At 42.6% G+C, this 19,436-nt stretch overlaps 1 protein-coding gene across 1 annotated transcript in view; it reads left to right on the top strand.

The window, feature by feature from the left end:
• Window positions 1-19,436, top strand: part of IFNAR1 (interferon alpha and beta receptor subunit 1) — a 229,840-nt gene that overhangs the window by 133,453 nt on the left and 76,951 nt on the right. The window contains exons 7-8 of the mRNA XM_085621378.1: window positions 8,755-8,951; window positions 19,198-19,355. Coding sequence (XP_085477504.1) covers window positions 8,755-8,951; window positions 19,198-19,355 — 355 coding nt within the window. The remainder of the gene's footprint in view (window positions 1-8,754; window positions 8,952-19,197; window positions 19,356-19,436) is intronic.

Below are 19,436 nucleotides of genomic sequence, written 5' to 3'. Positions count from 1 at the left end.
GCTTAGGTCCTACAAAGTGGAAAGCAGTACTTCAAATTGTGGAATTTTGAACCTTTTTGAGGATTTACGTTGACAGAACTAAGTAGTTCTACAGCAGATTTTGTTAGCCACTGCTCCTTAAGAAAGAGGCGTATCTTGCAAATGAAACTCCAAGCCTTCCATTAAATTTTGCATTGCATCTTGTATCCCCTATTTCTATGGAAAACATTTGGGGCCTTTTGCAAGGCTTCTCTTTGTATGAGAATTGTAAGAATCTATGCCATGCAGAATGAATGTCTTATGAATGCGATGCCCAGATTGGCCTACTGACATGATTAAGCAAGCAGTTAATTCTCAGACTCAAACACAGCCTACATTAAGTCCACAAAACAAACAGTAGCCATCTAAACTAAAACTGATGCCACATTCCACAGTAGCTCAAAGCTATGGAGCAAAGGTAAGCAACAGTTACAGAAAATGAGACTCAAAGCATGACAGCCATGTCATGAGGCCTCAATAGTATTGTTTCTTACTTAGTCTGCAGTCATGTGTGAAAACAACCAGCCTTGTTTTTGCCACCAGACACATAAACATATCAATAGTGTATTCATGCAGTTTAACAACCCTCCTTACTAATAATGCAGACGTTTTGCCAATACCGCTTCCATCAAGGAAGTCTACTGTTCCACTGTTGTTTCCTGACCCCTTTGAACCACAAATGAGCACTCCCACAGGAAGGTTTTAGAGTGCTCCACTGTATATGAACATAACAGTGCTTCTCTTTTCTGTGTAGTCTAAAGCTTCCTGCGAGTGTTTACATCTGGGAAGCAAAAACCACGGTATTCTGCTTACACATGAGGTTAAAACTGACAATGCAGACTACACTATCATCCGCCGTAGAAAGATATTGACCGCTGCTTGCAAATGCTGTCCATGCCAGTTAACTGCACTCTAGGTTTTCCATGCGTAAGGAGGCCTTTTATGAGCAAAACTGTTAGGTGATTCAACGTATGAAAAAGAAATCCTAAAACATCTAGACTAGTATTTGCAAAGACCAAAATATAAGATCAACTGTGCTTTGATTTTCCATGTATGAGACATCATTTGTTGCTTGCAAGAAACATTCCTTAGCTCTCATTCTTTATCATCTCAGTTTAAGTCCTATGTACTCTGCTTTATGGCTAAACATGTGGTCTTATCTAGCTATAAAGGAATACCCAATCCAATCCAATCCAATATTTCTTTATTTCGGTTGTTCTCCATAAAAGAGCAAGCTAATGCATGTACAAACAAGGTAAAATAATTAAAATAGTTTAAAAAATGGAAGATAAAACAAATCATCTGATATGCGTTTTATGTTAAAAGGCAATAAAAATCAACAACAATCAAGACCTTGGTTTTGCATGTTAAGGAAATTTCTCCTAGCATACCACATGAAATTCAAAAAGCGTGAGACCAAAAAGACTATATGAGAATCTGTGTTGTATTTTAGGATTCTAAAGGCTTCAATACAATGGGTGGTGCCTAAGTTTTTACATAGCTGGACTAACCATCTCTGGCTTGCTGTGCCATACCCTGGACAAGAAAAGAACACATGGAGTTCAGACTCATCACACATATTACAGGCTGGATATCTACTTAAATTACCCCCTGTCCATTTACATGTGAACGCACGCAGGGGGAGGCAACCGTGTCGAAACTGTGCATATAATTTCCTGGCTAGTGCCGGGCGGATTGCATCCAGGCATGCCTCCAGCCTGCAAGTGTCTTTAACTTCCAAGAAGAGTTATGTGAGGGAGCCATGAGAAGATTCTGTTTGAAGTTTTGCGGATAGGCTGCGCCAGTAGCTGGAGATTGATAAGTTGCGTGGTGTACTCAAGCACGCTGTATCAGGGTTATCCCACAATCTTGAGATCGTTTGCTGTACTGTTAGTGGTTATAGTGTGCCCCTGTGTGTTGGTGATTGAGTGGTCTAAAGTTTCTGATGACTCTGGATTATCTATGGTTTTTACCTGGAGCTCATTCGGGGAGTCTAAAGTGAGTATGGTGTCTGACCCCCACGCTGCATTGCCGATTTCTTCCCTGTTTCCATGTGAATAGGTTGGACCATGCTGGCGTATATCGGTGCCAGATAGTAAATCCTTAGTAATAATGGGAGCTTTGAATTTGCCAGTAATGGTAGTATTTATGGGAGTTTCAAGGTGAGCTATCACCCCATTGTGGATATTATCGATGGTCTTGGGGGGGTCGATTTCACGGTGGCTAAATGACCTCTTCTTAAGGTCCATGGTCCTTACCACTGGGTGCTCCCTAGTACAAGGAAGCCAAGAAGGCCGCCTGGCGGGGCATCAGTCTGCCTCTTCCAGGGCCCCATATCTATTCGCCAGAGGTAAGTTGAAAACGTGAGATTGCATTAAGAAAGGTCCCTGACCTGTCAGTGGCATAGTCTGGTGCCAAGTGTTTGGACCGGCTCTAGGGTCAACCCTGTCAGGGTGAAAAAAGGACCTTGGATGTGGGGCACCCTGCCCTATCAGTGCCAGAATCTGGCGCCATGAATTGTGTCTAATGGTAAAATCATCCCTGCTGTTAATGGTGGGTCCTGGAGCATAAACATGGGTGAGTGGAAAGAAACAAATAGCAGAACCAGTTAGTTGAGAACAGTTACTATAAGACAATAGATTTTGCACAATAGAGGGGTTTCTGAAATTCACTATAACACAGTCCCCCCTGGCATCTTTGGGTCTATTGCCCACCCAACCCACTCTGCGTGTCAATAGTATTTCACCTGCATTACCAAGGTTGAATTGGCACTGTTTAGCAAACCGGTGTAGGCATTTATTCTTTAGCTCAAGGTGGGTTTCCTTCTGTCCTTCGTTGAGAGATGAAACTCCAGTAAGAACAATGACATAAGGTGTTAAGGCTGGTGGCAAATTTATTGTTGAGAGGTCCATTCCGTCCCTGCTTCTCAGTCTCTTCATCCCCCCCTCTGTCAGAGGATGCTTCAGAAGTGCCCTCATTGTCATGTACACTGCCCCTTACCAGACAGCCCTTCTTGGACTGATCACTTTGGATTTCCAAAGTAACAGTTGGGGGCCCACTAGACGTGATAGACTTCTCTATGATCTCCGTTGTTCCAGGTTCGGTGGAGACTTTAGTCACTTTTCTGGGCTCTCTTGGCATTATAGAGGGCTTATGCGCTTGTCCTTCAGTACAAGTCCAAATGGTTAAAATTTGATCCAATTGGGAGGATAACTTGGCCAGTTCTTCTCTCATGATATCCCGGATTTGGCCTCGCAAGGATGCCAGCCTGGTAGCTACCCATGCTGGTGGTTGCACATCTGTTGGCTGGGGTTCCCCTTCCGGCACGATCGAGAAAGGCATATTGCCTGTGCACACTGGTGAACCATCGTTGGGTTTTTTCCGCTTGGCCCCAGTCCTAGTCATCTTGATGGGTTGCCTTGAGTTGATTGGTTTGTCAGAACTTTTAGTGGCTCCCCTCCTTTTAGTGGCCACTTTCGGGGTCGAACCTGTGTCCAGTCCTGAGGTCAGGGTCGGATTTGTTGTTTCAGAGGTTTGGTCAAGGACAGATTGTGTATTAACAAAATCCGTACTGGTGGTAAACTGTGGAAGGTCCAGGGTCAGAGTTAGTCTGCTTTTGGTGATTTCAATTTCATTAGCCACAACGCCAATGGCCCTTTGGAGCATTCTATCAATGGATGTCTGCGGTAAGGAGGGCGGTATAAGCCGCGGGGGTGCGTGACATATGGCAAGTGTTGTCTGCTTTCCCATACCGGCAATTTTAGGTATGTGCAGTGAGAGGAGCACTATAGTTATCACTTGATTAAGCAGATAGGTGTCCCACCACGCTAGTGTGCCAAAGTACTAGGCAAGGGGAGTCAAACAGTCAAAATTAATAACAGATGCGGCTAAATAAACAAAGACAAGAGTCACTTACAATTTTTGCCTTGTTGTAGTCATGGCTGCCCCCTTCCTGAATTTCCTTAGCTCGGGTAGTTACAGCCAAGACGTGATGTACCGTCCAGGCTTCTTAGAGATAGAGATAGGAAGGGGTAGGGCCAAAAGAGGGGGCCCTGCCCAGCCTTGATCGGCCATGGGTGGGCACAGACTGGCCTGCCCTTGGCCCGGGTACGCCCGCACGCGTCCCGCGCAGCGGGTGGTAGCCGAGCCTTTTGTCCTGCCCCTGGGCGCGAGTGTAGCGTCACTGGCGCTGGGGCTGCTGGGAAATGATGTTCTGCTGTTACCCTCATGGCGCGATTTTATGCGTGCTGGCTGTTTTCCTCACGGCGTGTGCTGGTGCTAGCAAGCCGTTCCCCTCACGGCACAAAGGTAAGGCCGGTTTAGCCCTTGAGCATCCCCATAAAGGAATACCACTTTCACACAAGAAGTAAAAATGCTCTGCCACTTCATTATTCCGTCCTCATCTCCAACAAAATGCAATAGCCAGAGTATCACAGTGTAGGTTTATTTGTAGATTACAATCAACAGTCAGTGTTCAACCTGCACCTGCAAAGTAAGCTTTCCAGCTGAATTGGAACCTCAACAGAGACACACAGCAGCACTACGATTTTCACTAAAGATAAACAACAACAGAACCAAACATAAGGTACACACAGATTAGTAACCAAACTTGGGAAACAGCATATCAATCGTGATGAACTCGTGCCTAAGACAGTGACAGTGGCATGCTCATGCATAAACAATGCATGTGCCCTGTTCTGTGTGTAAGTTTTCGAGCTCTTCAGAGTTCTATACTGTGTATTCTGTTGTCACAAAGTAGAAATGCAAGAGAGCCTCACTAGTGCTGTTGAGTCAGCAGTTTCTCTGGTGCGCTTATTCTATGGGTTTCTTCGATTACCACCTCTGATGACTAGAATTCATATGTCATATGACATAGAACTTGAATATGTCATCATAGAATCTGAGCGGGCTGGGAGTGGCTGGGTAGAGAGGTTTGTGAGTGACTGTTCCCAATGTTGTGCGAGTGATAAACATTTGGTAACAATAACACCTTCAGAAACAGTGACGTCTGCGCCTGACAGGGCATGGCAAAGGGAAGGTATGGATTTTCTGGGGCTCGGTCAGATTTTACGACCACAGTTAAGGTATGTGCTTTTACTTGTTGATCATTCGTCGAGGTCAAATTCATGCTAACACTTGATTGAGTAATGTCCCTACTGTTTGAGATTTTTCTAAAGGAAAGCCCCCAAGAATGTATTCTAACTGATAAAGTAAGCAGTTCACATCTTCATCTGTGTGTGAGTTCCTCAATCAAAATTGGTATGGAACATTTCAAAAGCACATTGTACTGGCCCCAGAGCAACGGAAGGTCAATGGTTTAACCGGGTGTTGGTGGAACGTATCCCGAGTGCTACTAGATGTAATAAAGGTGTAGTAGTGGCTATGTGTTTTTTTTTTTTTTATGAGGCAATAAAACTACCCCACAGATTTCCACTGGTAGGTCATCTTTTGAATTATTGGGTAGAATAGGATTGTATGCTTTGCATCCCTATTAGTTACATGCATATGTTTCTAAGGAAATCAATTTTTCCAAAGAGTGGGGAAAAGGCCAGAAATGTAATGCCAATTTCTGTAAATCTCATTGAAAGGATGAGGTTGTCCCACTTCATAATAGGAAAGCTGGTAAGAATAAAGGAACCAATAAAAAAAGGGTTTGTCTAGATTCTGTGACGCTGTAAGAGTGTTAGATGTTTATGGCAATAGTGTAAAAGTGGAGGGGGAACAGTAGTGGCACTATAGTAGGTTAGCTAGAATCCATTCCTACAGTATTCATCCACATGCTGCCAAAATTCAAACTGTGTCTTTTCCTGAAGGTTATGATTTTCAAAGGCCTTCTAGAGTTCTTTAGCCCCAGCACCGCATTTTTGGCATTGTGACGAGAAAAGCATGGAGACGCAGCAATCAAGTTTGTCATCCACCACGATGTTTTGTGGATAAGGATTGGTCATTTTGCTAAATTAATTAAAATGTGAAATTGAAAAACACTGTCTTGCTTTACCTGTTCTAGTTGGTGATACCCACTCTGCATTATGAATATTTATATTCAACTTTTAGTATTTAATGTATATATATTGTGATTTGTTTTTCTTTTGTTCATATGTTCTTGGATTGGCTTTTATTGTTTGCAAAGAAAGGTACGTGTGCTGAATAGAATGTATATAAGTCATGCATTTATCACATAGAACTTGAATATGTTCTCATGGAATGTGAGTGGACTGGGAGTGGAGTCAGTTCAAAGGCTGCTTGAAGACATTACATCCACCCTCTTGCTGTGCCTCAATAAAGCTGAAACTGGAAACTTATGTGAGAACTGGTCATTCCACCACCCGATAATCTGGCTCATCGACTGGTTCTGCTAGCAGCTCAGTCAAGCTTCTTGAATATTTGAAAGCTAGGAGTCTGGTAGGCACAGGATCTAAAATCTAGAGTGGGAGGGTATAGATTGAATGTCATGCCTCCTCTTTGCAGTCAGTTTATTAAACAGGAAAGCCCAGGGGTGTGGAATTTATTAAAATATCTACTTGTCCATGGGGCAGGTTGCTTCATAAATCTACTTGTCCTGTAACAAAATCCACTTGTCCCATTGGTGCCATGTTGTGCGGCTACAAATTATGGCAGCAATCTCATTATATAAGAGCTCTTATATAGCCTCTCTGATTATGCCAGGGCTCAAACCATAGTAGTGTTTGAATACTAGCAATCCCTTTATGTTTCTACGTTTCCGCAGATCTACATACTGGGACTGAAGGTAGTTCAAGGGTTGGAATGTCCTTTTGAGTTTGTGCACACCTACTAACTTGCATGTTTGTAAGGGTTTTCAACAACTCTTCTCTAATCTTTTCCTATACTGAGAAATGTTGGAAATTTACTCCTGACAATGGCAGAAGTAAACCTTCTTCCAGAAATGGGAAAAAAGTGGTTGGAGGGAAAATAATCTTGCAAACACTCAGGTTTTCGCATGAGCAAATCTACACACAAATATTTTCTAGGAGTACGATCTCTTGCCCTACTGATGTAAATTCTTGTGAATTCACTAAAGCCATATTGCCGCCCTTAATGCAAGGACATATACCACGGGTGCACTTTTGAGACTTTCTTTAATAATTGGGCCCCTAATTTGGTCTGGCGTTAACCCTGACATTTTGTGTTTATTAACTCTCTCTCTCTCTCTCCAAATTAGTTTTGTTCAGTGCCAGTAACTAATGTGGCAGTGTGGGCTTTTTGAGGCCAGAAACAATTTTTGCATTTGCCAATGTCTGTTATAATGGTGAGGGTCCGGCAGCTCTCACATCAATAAGGTTTTACAAAAACCATGCCAACACAAGTCACGCATTGCCAAAACTAAAAAGCTGACAACCATTTCAGACCTATTGGCTTTACCAATGCTTATTTTTACCTTTCCCAAAATCTTATTGAAACTGGTTACACTGGTATTCTAATATGAATATTTGGGGGAAATACTAGCATGCATCAACACATTTTACTAAATGATGCTGCAAAGAAATGGTACCTGAAATTTTACAGTAGCTTAGCAAAAAAAAATGTTTCCTACTTTCATTTTTTAGTAACATTTTGTATTGAAAAAATCATTAATCTTGCTTTCAAGCTTCTGCAAATATTTGCATCTAATCAGAGAGCATTCTGGGAGCATTATGCATAGCCTCATATTGCTAAACGTTGAAACCGTTTGTACACATTTTTATACTGGAACCACTGTCAGTAGTGCAGTCAGAACTTACATTTACTGAGAGCGCTCATTCTAATAATAAAGGCTTTCAATGAATGAACCATAAATACAAGTTTGAACAGCATTAAGATATGTACACAAATATTAACTCAACTGCAGGCAGTGCCCTTCCCTGATCCTTCATGGGGAACTGCAAACTGGCAGCCAAAGGGTTTGTGCTGCAGGGGGTTGGGCCTGCTTGTCCCAAGGACAAAATGCACATTAAAACTTGTTGCCCTTGACCCCAAACAATATGTCCTGGGCGTCGGGCTATAGGAATTCCACATCCCTGAAAGCCCTTTCTGGTCTTGCCTCACTGTAGTAAAAAGGAGTGATGAAAGGGACACTGTAGAATGAGGCAACTAGAGCTTCCTTTAACATCATGTAGTTCTTTCTTTCGCAGTGTTGTAACAAATGTGCAGGGAACGTTTATCATTCAACAAAGTAAGCTTTTATCTCTTAGTGCCAAGTTGTGATGCCCCTTTGAACTCCTAGGTAGGGTTCACTTCTTAGGTGCCACCAATTCTTTCTGTTTAAGAGATTACATGCCTATACTATCTTGCTGAACTTAGTTGTCGACATTATTTTTGTGTTGACTGTTGAATGGATATTTGCAAAAAAAATCATACTTTAAAAAAAAAAAAAAAAAATTTACATTTATGAAATGTATCCTTTCAAAATACAATCTGCACCTAGGAAGGTGTGTTCAGGCAGTGTGATGTAGGATTTTGAAAAGCTGCTCTCCATACAGTCTTCAACATCGACAGACAGTATGTGGTTTAGTGGGCAAGATGTTACCTGTGCAGTAGGAACAAGACGTGACTGTAATTATGGTGTCTGGTTCAACAACAGTTTGAGATCCTTCGCAAGTTTGCTTAATCTTCATGGTACAATAGTATGATTTTTACCAAAACGTTGGTCTCATACAAAAGGCTAAATGCTGGCATTAAGCGTGTTATAGAAAAAACCTGAACTCAAAATTTACAGCTTGTTATTCATTTGTATTCTAGGGAACGATGTCTGGAATATAATCAAAATGAGGCTGCCTGGACAGCTGTCTTGCACTGTGAAGATATTGTCCCCAACAAATGTCGTGTGTCATCGGAGTTACACTTCAAAGGAGAGTATTCTATCCGTATACGAGCTTCAAATAGAACAGGGCCACCAGTTTGGTCCAAGAAAAAAAGATTTAAACCCGAGAAAGATTGTAAGCGAACTAGTTTCTCTATCTTATTAATTTTCACATTCCCATAGGCATCTTTTCTTCATTTCTAAGGTTAAGAAACCCATTTAGGATTGTAGGTATCAAACCTGAAATGTTGCATGTTCTTCCTGGCCTTATGTTACAAATCAGTCTTCTCCAATGAAATGTTTGATGCGGGCGGTGTGATGTCCATTCACTGACCTGCTTGTTACAGTACAGCCTACTGTGCAATTCTGTGTAACTTTGCCCACATGCTTGTCACTGCTTCTAAACATACAGAGATAGGATGAAGCCAAGAGAACTCCTTTCAGATATCGGCAGAACATTACTCGAGCAAGCTGCCCGACTAGCTTCAGCAATGATAATATAGATTCCACGTTTGCTCATTATCCTTAACCCTTTTACAGCCCTTTCTTCTTCAATATCTTCCATTCATAATTGACATGCAAGGCTGTCGCCATGGGTGTGCATCGCTCTTGAACCCCTGGAAATTATAGATCATCCCACCCTTCTGCTTCACCAAAGACCTACCACACAGCCGCAGTCCTCATGAACCCTAGTCCCAAGGATATCATCATGAGTTGGCCAGTAAAATGGGGTAATTATACCAGAACCAGTATTAACATTACCAGGTGGTATTACCAACACATTTACCGTTCATTACAAGTTTTAGGTCCAAAGTAGGAATTAACACACAGGGCCCGGTATTACTGTGCCATTTGCTGCACATTTTCCCTCAATTCTAGGCCCTTTTTGGCTCACATATTCCACCTGGGCTAGCGCTAAAAAATGTTAAACCCTTTATGCAGGTCGAATTTCTGACCAGGAAAGTAAGAGGTGCTACTCATAATATCACACATGTACCACTCTGAATGACTCATACGCAGAACATAAGAGAGTTCAGCATTTTCATATCAAAAACTTTATCACAAGCCGCAATCAGCTGGGGCTGTCCAGTTTCTTTGGAAACTTGTTTGTGGGCACAAGTCTCCTTAAAAATTAAATTCTAGATAAATGCAATGTAGAAATACTGAACGTTTTCTGTTTTTTTGTGCTTGATGTTGACCAATAATATTTTGTGCTTAAATCGACTCACTGCTCTTGGCATCAGTATTTGCTTACGATTGCTACTTACGAAACAAATCAGAAGTAGCTCAAATGCAGTTGTCAAACAGTCCAAAGAGTGGAAACTGTATAGTGTTTTCTTTTGCCACATCATGACTAACTATTGATTTCATGTTGAGTGAAAAAGAAGTGCTTGACTTTGTACTCCTAAAGTGTGAGAAGCATATTTTAAAGGTGATTTTATTACTCTGATATCTCACACCTAGGGCTTAATGCTGCTATGTTTCTAACTGTCAGTCACACTTGGTATGTGGGTGAAATCGATCTATGACTGGCTCTAATAAGAAACAATTGGTGTGTTTAGAACTTTATTGTTTGATTAATAAAAATCATTACAATGGTGGGCGTGCATCAATGATAAAAACACTCAAAAAACACTCAATTAGTGTGTGAAATGCTAATCTTCGATGCCCAAGAGTATTGGACGCCACCCATGCCAGTAGAGCCTTTGAACACCCAGGTTCTCTCAGTGCCATAGTGGTGTTTGATTTAGGACAGTCATGACTTTTTGTTTCCATCTGCGGGTACTAAAAGTGGATTCTGGGCTCTGAAGTTGAATGAACTTGAAGTGTAGGAGAAACTCTAAGGGGACCTAGGGACATGGTCGTTCGATTGTCTATTCAAGAAGTGAATATGGTGAGTTTTCGCATGGAGTGAGCTTTGGTTCTGCCCCTTGTTCAGGATTGTTTTTCTATTTCAATTCCCTCCTTCTGATTTAAAGATGTTCCTCCTAACTATTGTTTTTGTCTCACCCCTGGAGTATTCCTAACTCATCCTGGCTTTTGAATGGATGAGTTGTATTCTTCCACTGCTGACTTCAGGAAACTATGTTCCTTTTCTTTTTCTTTTATTTGCAAGCATTTGTGATTTTAGCACTCTGTGGAAGTGCATGTCTCTTTCTATCGCTCCCTTAGTGTGCTCATGAATCTTTCCCTCATTCCCCTAAGCCTCTCTCCCTCATCATCTCGTTTTATCATCTGTTGTCCCCATCCTTAACTTTCCTACCTCTGTTTTTCTAGATCGTCCTTCCTTTGACACTGAGCATTGCTGTGACTTGCCACTGCTGTGACTTGGTGTCTTTACTTCTAATGCCTCTGTCCCACTCTCCACTAATGGCTGCTTTTAAAATTGCACAACCATTGGTACACCAATAGCCATGGTCAACCATCTTGAATGTGTAATTTCTATAATTTTTAGATGGCCATCACATTGTGTGTAGACACAACATGGCGGACATCTAGGAGGCACAGAAAATAGTGTTCACTGTTCTTGGAATATTGTTTACAAATGGTGTCCCAGGGCTGCAAGTGCTGGTGTACAGATAACCAGTTTATTTCCTTTGTGCATTTGTATCTCCAGGGGTGCTATAGATGAGCAGTCAAGGCTTATTCTAGGAAGTGGTTGGGGTTAGAAACATAATATTACATTTAACTGCATGTCCAGTCATTGCTCGAACGTCTTTGAAGAATTGAACTTCATTTATAGTTGACATTTATGTAGGAATTGAAAACTTTGATATGACAGACATTCATCATGGATTGTAAAATAGAAGGGCCAGAGCTCCGCAGCCCTTAATGTACAGCTGTCCCTGCATTAATATCTGTTCCAGTTTAGGTGGTGGGTTTTTAGGCTGACTATAATTTTGAAACTGATTTCACTGGGAGCTCAGCCACAGTATCACCAACCCATTGATTTACAGTGACTTGCAACCAGACCCACAGACACCCTAGAGTAGAAGAGCAGACATCACATTAAGCTTGATACTTTGCAATCCATTGTCTGCCACCTCTACCCGAACATCCCCAAAAACTGCAGCGAGCACTCAAATGCTTCACCCATAGATTAGTACTGGTTCAATGTTAAAGTAAAATCTACTGCCTAGTGAGCAAATACTTCAAAAATGTTTAGGGTTGTTTTGGGGCATAAAGTACTAGCATCTTTGTCAAGGTCAGGTAACCAGGCGTTTACATGCGCTAATATGCAGACACCTGGCAGCCTTCAGCCAAGCTATGCTGGGTTGAAGATTTACAAGACCTGAGGGCAGTGACCTCATCAGCCTGTCAGAGCCCTCTGGGGTCCTCCCTCTCATGATGAGAGGGAGCTTCAGCAATAAAGTTATCCCTGGGCACTTCATGTTTAAGTCCTGAGGTTCCCAGAGCTGACTGTCAATGATGCCTAGGGAGAGTCCTCCTCTCATTGGCTGACCCATAAAAAGGTTACCCAACGAGAGGAGGCTGCGGGATCTTCTAATCTTCTATTTTTACCTACTTTCCACAAATACTCCAGCTCCTTCTGGTGCCTTTATGATTCTTCCGCCCGCTGCTCCTGCTGTCACTGCGGCAGCCGAATAAAGGCTTCTTCCAATGTTTGGGGTGCATGCATGTATGAATGAATGCACGTATTTGCTCATGGACCCTAGCAACACCCCCCCCCAACCCAAAAGTATCTCTTTTTATTTTTTTTGTTGCAGGCACAGAACATCATATATTTTGTTATGTTGCTGTTAATTTCTAAGTCACATTCTTTGCAAAAAGGGAGAACTTGTCTAAAAGGATGGATAAACACTGTGAGGTTTCGACAACAACAAGGTGGTGTCTGCAAAAAGAAAACATGGTGTTTTGGAATCCTTCACCTTTGGAGAGTCATTTTCATAATTTAAATGGTACGGGATACAAGCATTTGTATACAAGAGGAAGAGCGTAGGGGCCAGAATGCACCCTTGATGTTCTCCTCTCCTGATAATGGATTTCATCCATCAATTCCACTGTGGGACCCCACCTAACTCTCACATAATTATCAGAGTACAAGGCCTGAATTAGGGTCAATAAACCTACTGGAACCCCGATCCTATACAGGACCCCCCAATGTGTTGCCCTCTGGACAAGATCAAACGTGGACCGAATGTCCACAAACGCAATGAACACCATCCTCTTGTCATTGTCAACTACCCTCCACTTGAAGGAAAGGAACCGTGCAATTTGGTCAGTTGTGCTAACAGTGCTTAGAAGTCAATGGCGCTAGAACGTTACTTGAGGTCGTGCTAGACCGGGGTAAATCCAAAGTTCAGGCTGACCACAATGGAGGGCAGGCAAGCTAGAGGACCCACTCAGGGCCACCTGAGAAAGTATCTTGGATGGAGCAAAGCGTGGACACTGAGGGCATGATGCGTCATTTTTTTCCAACCATGCAGGTTGCTGCGTCATCATCAAGCTTAGGTGAGATGAAGGCAATGCAGTGTTGTCGAGCCGCTCAGAGCGTCATCATCGGACCACGCAGGCTGTGTAACCACTGTCGTCGAACAGCCTCTGCGACTTCTGAACAAAGCAACGGTGCTGATGTGTCAGTTTAGTAGCAAAACAGCTGCAGAACCCACGTCTAAGGGCTCCTCAGGCAAGTGTAGGACTCACAGATGGCAGAGTCCAGCAGCACCAGCCGAACTACAGAAAGTCTTTTGTATCCCTGAGACTTCAAAAAACAGGAGGCAAGCCCTTGGAGATCACTTGGAGGGAAGGCAGAGTCCAGCTTTCCTTTAGCAGAATCAGGGAGCAGCAAGGCAACAAGCAAAAAAACTGTCCTTCCAGAGAAGCAGTCCATTCAAGTCCTTTAAGCAGCACAGTAATCCTTCTGACAGAGGTTCAGTTCACGATCCGGAAGTGTCTGATTTTATGGGGTTAGAGATCCAGTACTTGTACCCAAAAGTGCCTTTGATGTTGGGGGGGGGACTTCAAAGCAGCTCTTTGAAGTGCACAGGGATCCCTTTCAACCCAGTCCTGTCTACCAGGCTATCTGTTTGTGTGGACAAGACACTATCTATTCATCCCTGCCCAGGAAGACTCATCAGAATGCAGATGAATGCCGATGAGAGCTCAGAATGCAGATGAGCCTTACCTTCCTGTGTTTGTGGCTGTCTTGAGGGAATGCAAAAAGTGTAGCTGTCACCCAACCCAGACGTGCATTGGAGACAGGCTGTAAGGTACAAAGAACAGTCTTTCTAAAAGTGGCATTTCTAAAACAGTAATGTTCAATCCAACTTCACCAGTAAGGAGGATTTATAAATACCAATCCACAGATATGAAACATGAAAAAGCTACTCTTCTCTGATCTAGAATTACAGCTTAAAAGTGTATTAAAGAATTTCCAATGCTGGCCTACGAGAGGGGTAGGCCTCACAGTAGTGAAAAACAAAATAGGTTGCTTGTTACTACCAGGACATGCAAAACTTAAAAGTGCATGTCCTACCTTTTACTTGCATAGCACCCTGCCCTTAGGGTTACTCTGGGCCTACCTTAGGGGTGTGCATAAAATGAGAGTTTAAGGCCTCACAAGTAGTTTTAAATGCTAAGTCAAAGTTGCAGTACACTGCACACAGAGGCACTGCAGTGGCATGCCTGAGACAGGTTTGAACGGTTACTTCAGTGGGTGGCACAATCAGTGCTGAAGCCCACTGGTAGCATTTGAAGTATAGGTCCGAGGTATATGGTATACCACTTTACAAGGGACTTACCTGTACATCAAATATGCCAATCGGGTATGCACCAATGTCATCATGTTTGGGGAGAAACACATGCACTTTTGCACTTGTCAGTGATGGTAAAGTGTTCAGAGTCGTAAGGCCAACAAAAAGAAACAGCTAAAATGAGAGGCAAAAGGCAAAAGGTCTAGGGAAAGACCACCCTAAGGATGACAGGACTAACATTTTCATAGTCTGTCTCAAATAGACATCCGTCAGTGGGCACAGTCTCCTAGTCTCACACCTGTGAAACACATCCCACTCCATATAATGCACATAATACAAGACAAGGGCCCTCTTCATGACTGTTTACAGTGGAAAGCCAATAAGCAGCTTGCTCACCAAGGATGGAGGGAAAATGACCTGTACCATTGAAATATTATTTGGCTTTGGCCAGCTAGCTGCCTTGTAACCTGATATCACCAATAGCATAGAGGCATCCGTAACACATTTTTTAAATTGCATGCAGGCAGTGGCCTCCTGGATGGTAGATAACTACCTTACACTCAGTGGTGACAAAACAGAGGTCTTGGTATTTCGTAGCCAACAATCTATATGGCCTCACGCCTGGTGGCCTGAAATGCTCAGTTCAAGCCCCTGTCCAGGTCCAACAGCAAACAATCCTCACTTTCTTTCGACCCCCAGATCAACAGAACGGTTTCCACTTGTTTTGGCATCATCAAGGTCTTGAGGAAGATTTTTCCATGTCTTTCCTTTTCCTCTTGAAAGCAGGCAGTTGTCGTCCTGGTCCGGTCCAGATTTAATTATTGTAATGCCCTATATCTGGACATTAATAAGGGATCCATTCACAAACTGCAGCTTGTACAGAATGCAGCGGCCAGGCTAGTGATGGATCTTCCTAAATTCCACCCTGTCTCTGCATCGATTCGCAAGCTGCACTGGCTTCCTCTAGGCCGTAGAATCTTATTCAAGGCTGTTTCCCTCGTTCACACAACCTTTTATAATTTAGGCTCCGAAGGCATCAAAAGGCTTTTCCAACAATATGTTGCTACCCAGCATTTACGATCTGCTAGTAAAAACTGGCTGGTAGTTCCTAGGTTTAGGAGAGCCAGGTGGGGGGGGGGGGGGGCTTTTTCTGTTGCTACCTCTAAGCTCTGGAACACTCTTCCACTGTCAGTCTCTGGACAAGAGTACCACTCTCTTTTCCACAAAATCTTGAAGACCTGGCTCTTCACCACCTAATAGTTGGAAGCCTTTTTGTACCTGCGACCTCTGGCTCTATACGCAGCGCCTTGATGTCTTTGGGCAAAGTCTTTATAAAACTAATCATTCATTCATTCTTTCATGGTAATTAGCATTTCCTAAATGCACAGTTCGCATTTAGGAAAGGCTTCTTGCATCTACATTAGGGAATCATAAATTGTGATTCCCTATTTGCATTCGCCATATGAGGAATCGCAAAATATTGCGATTACCTACATTGTGAATTGCCCAATAGTTACATGCAACAGAAAAGGCCATTTTGCGATCGCAAACAAATGATTTTTGCGAATCGCGCTGCTTGCAATCGCAAAATGGCTTGATGCTTGAGCCCCAAAATGTTGTCATGCATAGGTAGTTCATCCAGTCGGCACAGCGCAAGGGTAAAGACCGGAGGTAGAATCTCTAAGGCGTTCCAACTGTGTAGGGGAACGAGGCAGGGTTGTCCCCTTTCCCCTTTAATATTCGCGATGGTTATGGAGCCTCTGGCATGGATGCTCAGGAATCTGTTAGTTGAATGTGGTATTAAAGTAGGGAATACTAGCCATGTAGTCTCCATTTACGCCAACGATACTCTGGTGTATTGTAGTCAGCCAACTAACTTAATTCCAGTCTTGCTGACTGTCCTGGAGGAGTTTGGAAGGGTATCCCATCTCCAAGTAAGTCCACAGAAATTGAAACTGCTACCACTGGGGAGTTTGACGTGCCGGCCGGCGGACACGTTACCGGTAGTGGGCTTGCCCTGGACAACGGACCCCCCATAGATATCTGGGGATCAGACTGGCACAACCGGCGGAGCGATTCTTGGAACTTAATATGGGCAGAGTGGTAGAAGGGATTTGAGGCTTAGTGCGTTTCTGGAGGGATTTGCCCCCGTCGTTGATGGGAAAGGTAGCAATCACAAAAATGATTGTACCGAGATGTTTATATGTACTCAAAAATTCGTTGTATGCAATTCTGCCCAGCATTTTTAGAGAATTAGACATCCTTATAAAGGATCTGTTGTTGGGTTCCAGACGCAAGCGGGTTAGTTTTTCAACTCTGCAACGGACATGGCAGATGGGAGGGGTGGAGGTCCCATATATGGAATACTACTATATGGCCGCACACCTGCAACATTCAATCTACTGGTTGGATGATCAAGAGAACTAGGAAAAGAGACTGTTGGAGGGGTCATACCAGGGAGGCTCTCTTCCGGAACCGTTGATGAAAGAGGAGTTCCTGGAGACGTGCCATACCTTATTCGGCAGGTCGCGAGATCTGGAAAAACATGGTTAGAAAAGTGGTAAGACATGCACCGTTCGCACCAGAAGCCCCTCCATGGGCAATCCCAGGGTTTTCTAAGATCGCGGAATCAATGTCAATTCACAAATGGAAAGTGGGAGGTTGTTTGTCAATGGGGGATTTACATCACAACGGGCAGTTAATCACACGGGAAACCGTGGAGACCGCCTTTGCACTAGGTGCTGGTCAGTATCTACAATATGCAAAAATATATCGCAGGTGACAAGAGAGATATGGTCCACATTCCCAGAGGAACTGCCGGTAACAAGAACCCTACAGGTGATGTTGTCTATGGCGCAAGGAAGGCATATGATAACCCACCTTTACAAAGCAATCCGCGAGGATCTACCTCAGAAACCACTTCCAGTACAGTCAAAATGGGAAGCGGCAACAGGTGAACACATGACAGATAAGGATTGGGGTAGGATTCATGAAGGGGTTAAACAGGGGAGCTCCAACGCCCGCTTTAAATCAATACAATATAATTATGTTCATCAGGTCTATCTTACTCCGAAAACTCTCTGTAAGATTTACCCAGAGCGCTCCAATGCATGTCCCAGATGCCAAGCCCCGTAGGCCGACTTTCTACACGTGGTAAGGACATGTCTGCCATTGGCGGCGTTCTGGGTGGAAGTACTACAAAACATAACAGTGGCCATGAGCTGGGAGGTCCACAAGGAAGTGCGGACAGTAATACTGGGTCTTCTACCAATGCCAAAAAACAAAAAGCTGAGCAGGAAATATGTGATCCTGGGCTTAATAATCGCAAAGAGACGCATTGCAATCGAATGGCAAAAAACGTCACCCCCTAAGCTAGACCGGTGGCTGAAAGACATGAATGAATGGGCAATTGCCGAGAGAGTCAGAATGGCACACGTTAGGAGAGACAAAAAACTAGATGATCTCCAGGCGTGGTCGGTGATGATACCCGATCTACAGACCCCTACAGAAACGAACTCACAGACTGGGACAGACAGCTCTCAGACGCTGGGGAACACACAAACGTAAATTAATGGAACAGATGACTCATTCCGTTAACGCTTCATATGGACAATAAGAAATTCAATGGCCAGACAGTTGTGAAGCTGGGGGGGGGGGGAAATTTGCTGAGTTATTTATGCAGTATGTAGCAATACTCTGGAAGCCTATTTGTAAGGACTGGATTAAAAAAATTGGTATTGTCAAAATAAAAAACTGTAACCTGCAATGTGTACCAATAGGTAAAAAGTTTACCGGAGGTTGCTCCGGTTGTAAAGGATTGTAGAAGATTTATGCTGATCAACTTGATGCATGTACCTGTGTTCTCTTTTTTTGAAATGCCAATAAAGTTTATTAAAAAAACAAACCAAAAAAAAGTACTGCGTTAGGCACACGTCTAGATATGTCATATGAACGCCACTAAATAAAAGATTTTTAAAAAAGGTAGCTCATCTAGTGCAGGTTTTCGTTATGCATTCTGAGATTTGTAGTCCTGTTGATCCTTTTATAAAATCAAGACTGCAAGTCCCAGAATGGAAGGGAAAAACCTGGACTTTGTCATGGACTTAACTCTTAATTTACTAATTCAAGTTTCATGCACGTGTATGCATTGGTGTTTATATACAATATTATTTTCCATTAATTAAAGCCATACTGCTCCATAGTTAATATTCAGATTTCAGAAAATGTCATTTTGTGATGTTAGCCTTGAATGGTCCATTTCAATGTAATTATTTTTATTGTGCAACCTCCGAGTAAAGTGAATTAATGAACAAAGAGTTGAAGTTGCGCTGTTCAGTGTGCTTATTTTCTCTTTAAACTTTTTAAATTTAAATGTAATCACAATTGCATGAATTTATTTCCAAAGCAGGAGATGATACTGATTGGTTAAGCATATGTTTTTGCAATAAATATCTTGACAAATGGGAAATTGATACATTTAAGTAAGTAAAACCATTGAGATTGTATTAAAAGCACAAAAAGAATTCAGGCTTTTTGGTTAACTCACCCACAAGTAAAAATGGTATGCATTTTGCATTGAGCTACTAAAAATGTGGGGTTCAATTCAATTGCCCTTTATTGCATGTTATCACCATACAATCCAAAATAACATAATTTCTTACATTTTAGGTGTAATTGGACCACCTTTAAATGTAATGGTAAACCTCAGCGGTAGCATACTTGAGATTACAATGAGCCCTCCAGGAGTGTCTGAAAAACAACCCATGACGGAATTCTATGATTTATCATACAGAGTACTACTGTGGAAAAATTCTTCAGAGCTGGAGGTAAAAAAAGAAATACCTTTAAAACTTATGTGAAATTTGTATATATTGTATTAGATTACATACATATTTACAGAGCACCAT

The sequence above is a fragment of the Triturus cristatus genome, chromosome 8 (assembly GCF_964204655.1).
Source record: "Triturus cristatus chromosome 8, aTriCri1.1, whole genome shotgun sequence".
Taxonomy (NCBI): Eukaryota; Metazoa; Chordata; class Amphibia; order Caudata; family Salamandridae; genus Triturus; species Triturus cristatus.
The sequence above is the reverse complement of the archived record's forward strand: the minus strand, read 5'-3'. Positions and strand labels throughout refer to the sequence as shown.